General features: G+C 36.2%; 1 protein-coding gene across 1 annotated transcript; it reads right to left on the bottom strand.

Annotated features, from left to right (window-relative positions):
• Positions 1 to 3,401: 3,401 nt before the first annotated feature.
• LOC107811716 (regulatory protein NPR5-like) lies at positions 3,402 to 5,851 on the bottom strand (the record flags this gene model as incomplete). The annotated part of the gene is given in 2 exon segments (NM_001325879.1): positions 3,402 to 4,413; positions 5,109 to 5,851. Coding segments are annotated over 2 exon segments (1,467 nt in total). The 3' UTR covers positions 3,402 to 3,426.
• Positions 5,852 to 9,065: the final 3,214 nt, after the last annotated feature.

Here is a 9,065-nt window from a genome sequence, read left to right as displayed (position 1 = left end):
GGAGGGAATCATGGCTTTTCTTTTCCCCTTCTCTTTGACCTGTTTCGGAGCAGGGGGATTGGCGTGTATATCATCATCAGCTGATGGAGGCTTCATCTCGACGTCCTTTGGTAAACCTGTGAAATAAAAACATAACAAATCGGGGACCGATGATAAAAAGAAATGATATCAGATGTATCTGGGAAAAGCTCTTACCATGATTGCGGGCCTCCCATCGACCTTTAGAATATTCCATCCAAGCCCGCTCGGAATACGACCTCTATGACACAAGGCCCTCGATCCATTCCTTAATATCAGTAACTGCGTCCGGCATCTGGACCACAGTTGCGACACCAAAAACATCAATGAACAAAGAGATAAGAAGGAAAACAATAGGATCGAACCTTCGAAGCGAAACACTACTTACGTTTCATGTTCCATTTCTCGGGAAATGGCATGTCTTCAGCAGGGATCAGGTCCGAAGTCTTTACACGAACAAATCGGCACATCCAACCTTGGTCCTAATTTTCATCTATGCTCGAGAATGGATCCTTACTGGCTCGGCGAGCAAGCTTGATCAGTCCCCCTCGATAGAGTCGGGGACTGTAGAGGCACATAAGGTGGTCGAGGGTAAAGGGACATCCCTCAATTTTGCTTACAAAAAATCGGAGTAGAATCACTATTCTCCAGAATGAGGGGTGGATCTGGTCAAGAGTCACATCATACCTCTTGCAAAAGGCAATGATGATAGGGCCAACGTGAAGGGATAAGTGTAAACACTTAGAAAACCCTCCACGTGGGTAGTGATCGATTCCTCGGGCGAAGGAATCACCACATGCTTATTGACCCAGTTGTAGTCCTCTTTAACCTTGGTAAGGAGATCCTCGGTGATTGAGCATATGTATCTCGAAACCGGGTCACATCGGCCCGGTACCGAGGAGGTCTTTTCAACCTTAATATCGGTAATAGTGGGGCACCCTTTCGGAACAAATTCCTCAGAGTGAGGCTCCGCCGCACCCCCGCCACCGGTGGATCGTGATGAAGAAGCGGCCTCCTTTTGTGGTACGGTCTTAGAAGTTTTTGCCATTGAAGAACAGGAGGAAAGAGAATTAAGATGGTATGCGGTTTGATAAAAGTTTACGAAATTTGGGTGCAAGAGTTGCAAAGAACACTACAACATTTTAGGCCTACAACCACCCCTGAGAAGTGTGGCCTAAGGTATTTTTGATGGAAAAATAAGAATAGGAGGAGCTTTGAGCGTAAAGTTTGAATGAAGAAAAATTGGATACTTATAGCTTACTGGTGACGGTTCAGAACTGATAGTGGCTGACCAGCGACTGGCAGGCATTTAATGCATTGATAACTGGACTGACATGACGTTTCGATATCCATTTGTCGCTTACGTCATAGTCGGGTTCGTCGCTTACGTCATGGCCCATCGAGACGGGATTCGAAAATTCATGTCGTTTCTCATCATTTTCTCTCCGAAAAATGAGGGGACTATCTGTATATGGATAGAACCGGGCTCAACCCTTGTTTGACTAATCGAGACTGAAATATGATAGCTTAAGGTCCGACCTTGAGTCATATCGAACCGAGGTGTGAAATTATATCGCCAAGCTCGAGACCCCGGGACTGAACAAAGTCAAGATCAGGCGAGATCGAGGGAAACTTGCTGATTCAGATAACAGAAAGGCGAAATATCCGCGATCGAGCGGAGATCTCGGCATGTATCAAGGATAGGCCGGTTAATCAGCCAATCAGGAGATTTCTTACTTCATTTGAACTGTATCAAGAGTAGGACTTCCCTACTATATAAAGGGGATATGATCATTTGTAAAGGGGCATGAGTTTTATGCAACATATAGCAATACACTGTCTTTTTCTAGCTTTTATTATCTTGTTACTATGTTCTTATATCAACTTGAAACTTCTCTTGATTCAAGGGTGATTGAATTCGAGGGCCAAGGCTATTCGATTCGTTTGATTTGCATTTATTTCTTTTATTGTCAAATTTAATATTAATATATTCTCTTACTTTGTGCCAAATTATATCACGTATCCTTAAAACCGCGTATAAATTCAATTATTATCTGTTTTTAGGGTAAGCCTAGTGTTAAAAGAACCCGACTTTCACCGAGACTTCCTTTCGACGTTTTTTCCCCTTCCATTTTGTCGATTCTAGAGTAACTTTGAGAAGGGAACAAGAGACAAAGAAGAGGATACATTTACAAAAATGAATCCACAATCAATTATATCAATAATAGCCACTACGTTGTGTAGTCACACTCAATGTTGCATTCATGCAAGACAGCCAATCAAAATTTCAATAGCCAAATCATGTACAGTCAATAAAAAAATCTTCTTTAAAAAGAGGGAAGGAGCCAGCTCACCCCTTTCACTAGAATAAACTTAAGGTTTATTACTTCCTCCATCAAAAGATACCAAAAAACATCCATATTTTGTGCATATAGACACACAAAAAAAACTTTGATATTTTTCGTTCAATATTTTGTGCCTCTATATTAAATGCTACGAAATCAACACAATATTTTCTTCGCGACAAGAAATGTAAGATGGAAGTTTGGAGGTCTGGAGAGGAGACAAAAAAATTATTGGTTGCAGAAAACAGTCCATGACATTGATATTTAAAATACCTGTATTATTAAATAAAATAAAATAAAACCAAATGAGTTGACAGGCCAGTGCTGATTCTGAAAGATTGGCCTGCGTCCCTTCCTCTTAATCAAGCGCAAAACAAAACACTTTGATTCTCTCTTTGTCCCATTCCTCCTCATGAGTCATGACATAGATATGTAAATTCCAATTCCACCGCTAAATGCCTTAAAAACAAAATAATAACAGGCCGTACAGAGATAGTAGATAGAAAAAGAGTGAAAAAAAGAAGATGAAGATTTAAAGAATAGATCATACGTTTCTATATTTAGTACAACAATTTAATACAAAAATCTTCATTGACATATTTATAACCATACAATTATTCATACCTTATATTAGGCCACAAGGTTGAAAACTCTTTTTTATTTCTTCTTCTTAAAGTCCGTAATCAATCAATCAAACAACATCGCATGAATTGGAATGAAGGGATCAAATAAATAGCAGTTCTTTTTATCAATATGTATGGCCTTGGATCATCAATAATAATATTTCTGGTGGAGTGACAAGCAAGTTTTGGTATATTAGGGCATATCGTTACTGCCGAACCCAAGAATTTCGTCTGTTTTCTGGGTTTGTTCTCTCTGTGTAATAAACATAATACTAAACAATATTATTCAAAATCATGATCATCAGAATCTGCTTTGTCATTCCCACTTCGTTTCATATGGATCATTGATATTTTTATCTATCTAGAAGAAAGAGAAATGGAGTAGAGACAAAAGATGTAGTAATGGTTGAGAGAATGGAAAGAGAAATTTAGCTTAATATTCATGCTGAGAAATGGTGGTACATTGATGATGGGTCAAAGCTACTGTGCCGATTCTGTTTGTTGTTGTGACTACTATCATTATCTCCCTCGTTCATTTTACACCCCATTTGATGAGGAGCTGAAGAAGTTGCACCAAGATTTAAATACACCATTCTTGAATCCAAGTTCAGGTTTCCCATATTGCTAACATTGCTTGTGGTGTGATCTTCATTTATGGGTTGATATACCGCTGTGGAAGTTGGGTTGTTTGCAGTTTCTTCCTCTCGAGAAATTACCATGGCTGCTGATTGAACAAGTTCGAGGCAAAGTCTTAGCTTATTTGGTTCAATGTGATAGAGTCCAGGGACAGCTCCTTTGAATAGAAAATCTGATGTTAGGGTTCGGAGAATGTCGAGTGGAGTGATCCCATCCATCCTTCGTACATTTGGATCGGCGTGGTGGTCTAATAGGACAGCCACCATGTCCGGAGACACCATTTCAGCTGCAATGTGAAGTGGGGTTTTCCCCGCTGGCCCGGCTGGGTAGTTTACATTGGCTGCGCCGAGCTCGAGGAGCGCCTTCACAACTTCCCGGCTGCAATTCTCGACAGCATAATGCAAGGCAATTGATTCATCAAGATTTAGGCCTTCCCCCATTACCATAAGCTTGACTAGTTCAACATCGGACGAGTCAAGAGCTCGTCTCATTCGTCGGATTTTTTGGTCCTCGAGCTCTGAAGCCGCACTAAGGTCGTGTTGCTGGTGTTGGTGGTGGTGGTGAAGGATTAGGGATCGTCGCGCTAGGGAGGATTTGAGGCGGAGCTCTTCAATTTTTGCTACAACATCAATGGGAAGGTGCTTGGCTAAGACTTCTGTTGGAAGGCCAGATTTTGCAACTAAATGGGAACATGTAGTCCAAAGTTGGGGCATGTCTTGTTTTCTTGAAGCTATCAAAACTTTCATCACATCCTCAATTGAAGTCTTTTCTACCATGCTTGCCAATTGCTTCTGCTTAAAAAATATGTAAATAATATTCAATAAATCAATAAACTAGGAACACCAATGTGATCTAATTTTCATACATTGACATATTTAGAAAGTTTCTTTCTTATCCAAAGACCATCAAAACAGTTGATGTGTTTGTGCAAAATCGTGATAAATTTTTGGTGTTGGTTCTTAAACCCAAAATGAGGAAAGTAGATTTGATTGGGGTGTGATCCCTGTTGAAAGATATGACTGCAGAAATCAAGAACCAAAATTGGAAACCTTTGAGTGTGGAACATATAAATAAGAGGAAACCATTTCAAGAAACTCAAATCCTTTACATGAAATCAAGATTGGACTAGCGAAATGAGACATCTAGTGACAAGATTCCCACCATATCTAACCAAAAGGACTGGAAATTGGGGGGGGGGGGGGGATTCTGTATTTAGTATTTTCAGTTCAGCTGTATCAAATCTTGAACTATGTAGCCACAAAAAAACACTTAATAGGATCAAATGATTTTGCAAAAGAAATCTAGTGACAGAAAGAAAGAAGTATACTAACTACCTCTGACTGAAAAGTAGAATAAAAATATATCTGAAATCTTCGGCTAAAGGAGCAACAACAAAAACTAATAGCCAAACCATGATTAAAAAAAATGAAAATTTCTAATCCCACTGTCACAAAATCAAATCTCAGAAAGTTAGAAAAGACAAAACCTGAGTGAGCAAAGCGAGCTGTTCAACACCAAAAGATCTAGCGGCTGCAAGAGTATCAAGTGCAAGATCAACGGCTGAGGTGCAATGTGTATGCCAACAGCTTCTCTCCCCACAATTAGGCCTTGGTTCATGTTTCTGTGGCACAACTGAAACTTGTCCACTGTACAAAAACTGCAACATCAACAAGAATACCTCATACCCTATAGAGTTCACAGGTATTACCTGTGAACCACCTGTACCTCGCGGGCTGATGACGCCCGCAGAACCCATTCTTGAGCTTAATGGGTCCGGACCGCCACTAGGCGACTCGGGCCCACAAAAGAATTTCCTGAAGACAAGACTCCTTGCAGCTAAGATGCATCTGTGAGCATGAACTAAACGACCTTCAACACTGAAAGTAACATCACTGAAAGCTTGGCCGTTGATGAGAAGGTTGAGATAATCCAAAGAGAGAGATTTTAAGGAATCTTCTAGAGTCATATTCTGGGAATTAACAACCTTATTCTCGCTAGAGTTTGAAGTAAGAGCAGTTCTCCTCCCTCTATAGCTTAAACAGTAGAGAGAAAAGAGAGGAAAAAGGTTGAGGGTGTTTCTGTAGATGAAATATATGTTAAAAAAGAATACACATTTTGAAGGTTAACAGGAAAAAAAGAAGAAGAAGAAGAGATGAAGATAGTAAAAGCTCGGTAGCTTTACTTCATTTAGTGGAAGATTTTTCTTTGTTTGGTTATTTCTAATATTTAGATGATGAAAGTAGTCATTTCTTGTTAGATTCTCTCTATTGATGGAGTTTCTGTCGTGCTATGTGGATAGATTTTTTGAGAAAGTGAGATAGGGTTTTTTTTTTTTTTGGGGGGGGGGGGGGGAATTAATATGGTTGGCAATTAAGCTGAGGTACTTAAAAAAATATTTAAATTTTATACATGGGTAATATAATGATTCATTTGTATTATTGATATAATTTAACATGTTATAATAGATTAGTTATTATTTAATTTAATAACAAATTCTACTTTCTTTGTCCCAATTAATATTAAGGTGTTTTATTGGGTATGAAGTTTAAAAACTAAAGAAACTAAAGACTTTATAAACGATAGAAGTTTATCATGTAGCTAGAAATTATCTCATTAAAAGTAAAAGTTAAAATATTATTACTAAATATAAAAAAATATTATTTATTTTGGGACGTACTAAAAGAAGAAAGTGTCAATATAAATTGAGACGGGGGGCATAAACTTCAATTAAGGATTAAATGGACGGGAACTAATTAATCTCATATCTTGTTTTTTAAATTATTTATGGAGTAGTTGTTTTATAGGGGGATAGAGTAGAGAGGGAAATGTTGATGTATGGTTGCCCAATTAACGGAGCAGAAATCTTTCTTGGATAAGGTGTTTAAGGAAAAGATTAAAGAAACAGTAAAGAGCTCTTACATGTAGTTAGGCGTAGAGATGCTATAGTGATCTTGGGAGTAAATTTCTTTTTCTTTTTTGTACAAAATAAATGACCTTTTACGTAATCAAGAAGTAATTAACTTTATTTTCTCAAACGTTGCTCTTATTTATAAATCTCAATACGTCAAGTTTATAATATGCTAATTTTAATTAAAGGTAATTTAGTCAAAATACTTTTTTTTAGGAGTTAGTAATTTTTTAAAGGGTATGTCAATGACAAAAAAAATCACTTATTATGTACCGAATTGAGTAAAAAATAAGTCCTTGAAAAATGTAGTGTATTTATTATTTAAATTTACCCACAATTAGCTAGCTACTAAATTGTTTTTAGGTAATAGCTAGCTTGGCTACTAGGTTGTTCATGCATTAAGAGGTGCTATAAATTTATGCCATCTTTTCTCTACTAGTACCGGAGGTGACTCATATATCTCTGCTCTATATGTTATTCTTTTATATTGGTTCCAGTACTATGGATTTCTTAGGTTAGTTAATTTAGAGAGGCATGTAAGTTTAAATTTTTATTTTTAATTATGTACTCCATCTGATTCATTTGACATGCTACTTTTTTCTTTTCTTTTTTGTTAGTAGTTCGAGATTGAATCATGAGACTAGACAAATAATAAGAGTAGTTGATAGTTGTTCTTTGAGTTGGAGAGTTATTCACAAGTAATTTTTAAAGAGATTTGTTTTTTTGGGGGTTCAAAAAAGGCTACTTGCCTTCAACTGCACTAGTGGGTTGAATAATGTTTTTTGGTGTCAATAAAATGCATGTGTTCTTTGTTGATAAAAATACAAGTTTAATTGTATCCTTAAATATTCTTCTTCTTCTTCTTGAGGCGTCTTTTTGGTTGTCTAATTCATGTTTAAACCGAAAAGATCTTCTATAAAATGTATAGCATTACTTACGTGTTAGAAAAATACACTCGTCCCTCATCCATTGTGTAACGATTTCCAAAGAGATTTATAAAGTCCTAGGTTACTCTACTTATTACCTTAAATTTTGGGTTAAATGCTCAAATTCTTTCATATGGCGTTATAGACAAAACATTGATAACAACTGTATTCTCTCTATCGTATTGCTCTAGTTTCTCTGTCAACTCATCCAATCTAGCCAATGTATGTTTATTCTCTCTCAATTGAGCCCGCTACTTGGCCTGTATATAATTTATCACTCATCGGTTATATAAGGATTTTCAGAAGGATTTTATAATGTCTTGAGCTTACTACTGTTTAGATTGAATTCTCTTGTAAAAGAAAGAAAGAAAGAGCTTTATTAATAGTCTTTTGACCCCAATATTGTAGGACTATTTACCCAATATTGTTCAAGTTATGTAATGCTACTTTAAGGATTAGTAATTTAAAAAGATATAATATAACACTGAAAGTTATTATGATCAGTATAATTAACTTATTTAACAGTTTTATTTTGCATTTGTTATAACTTAAATTGTGATGAAAAGTTTGCTTAAAAGAAATTGGAATTTCCCTTCCAACCCCACCTTCAAAGAAAAAACCAGCTACCCTGAATTTTATTTGTTTGAGGCTAGTGAAGAGCAGATCTCTCTCAAAGAAAAGAAGAAATAAAAACAAAAGGATCGAAGAATTCTGCAGTGATTGACAATATATATCATCACTGTGTCTTATGATTTGACATCCTTCGATTTGACGTTTGAATTGTCATTTCATCATCTCCAACCCAAGCGATGTACTTTTATATATATAATGTTCATCAATTTTTCTGTGGAGAAATATATTTACATATAAACCTATACGCATGGGGAAAAATTAAAATGTATAAAGCATATGGAGTCTCTTTCGTCATGTCTATTTTCTGATCTGGCCATGCTTTTCCCCCAACTCGGGCTTTTTGTGCTTTCTTTTTGCCAAAGAAAAATGGAGGGTAAATTATAAACAAATAGTTCAAATAATAACGTTGAAAGAGAAAATGAGAAGTGAAAAATCAAGAACGGGAACTAGATAGCATGTTAGGACTTTGTCGTGAATTTCTATTGTATTAGGATTCTCTTTCTTGAAAAAAAAAAGGAAAAAAGACTCTTAAAGGATTAAATCTCTTTCATATATCTTATCCTTTTCTTAGAGAAGAAATTTTAAATTTTATACTTCTATAAATTGATGTTTTCTTCTCACAATAACAACTATCTACAACGTAGTCAACAAAATGTCTTGTTTAAGGAAGTTTTTTCTCTCAATAGTTTTTATACGTAGATCAATTGACTAAACCCCATTATAATATTCTATTCTTTAGTATATTTTCTTTCTTGCCTATTTATGTTTCCGCATGCAGCATGTTATTTCGATCCCAACATAGCACAATGTTGAACTTTGCTTCTTTCTCATTCTTATACCTCATTCTATTTTATGAGAAGTGAAAAATCAAGAAATAAAGGTAGACTTTCGACACATGCACTAAATATATGGAAAATATACAAAATATTTCTTAACAATGACCGAGTAAAGTTGTGGTAAGGAGAGCCAGATTCAG

This window comes from Nicotiana tabacum, chromosome 24, assembly GCF_000715075.1.
Source record: "Nicotiana tabacum cultivar K326 chromosome 24, ASM71507v2, whole genome shotgun sequence".
In the NCBI taxonomy this organism is placed as follows: Eukaryota; Viridiplantae; Streptophyta; class Magnoliopsida; order Solanales; family Solanaceae; genus Nicotiana; species Nicotiana tabacum.
The sequence above is the reverse complement of the archived record's forward strand: the minus strand, read 5'-3'. Positions and strand labels throughout refer to the sequence as shown.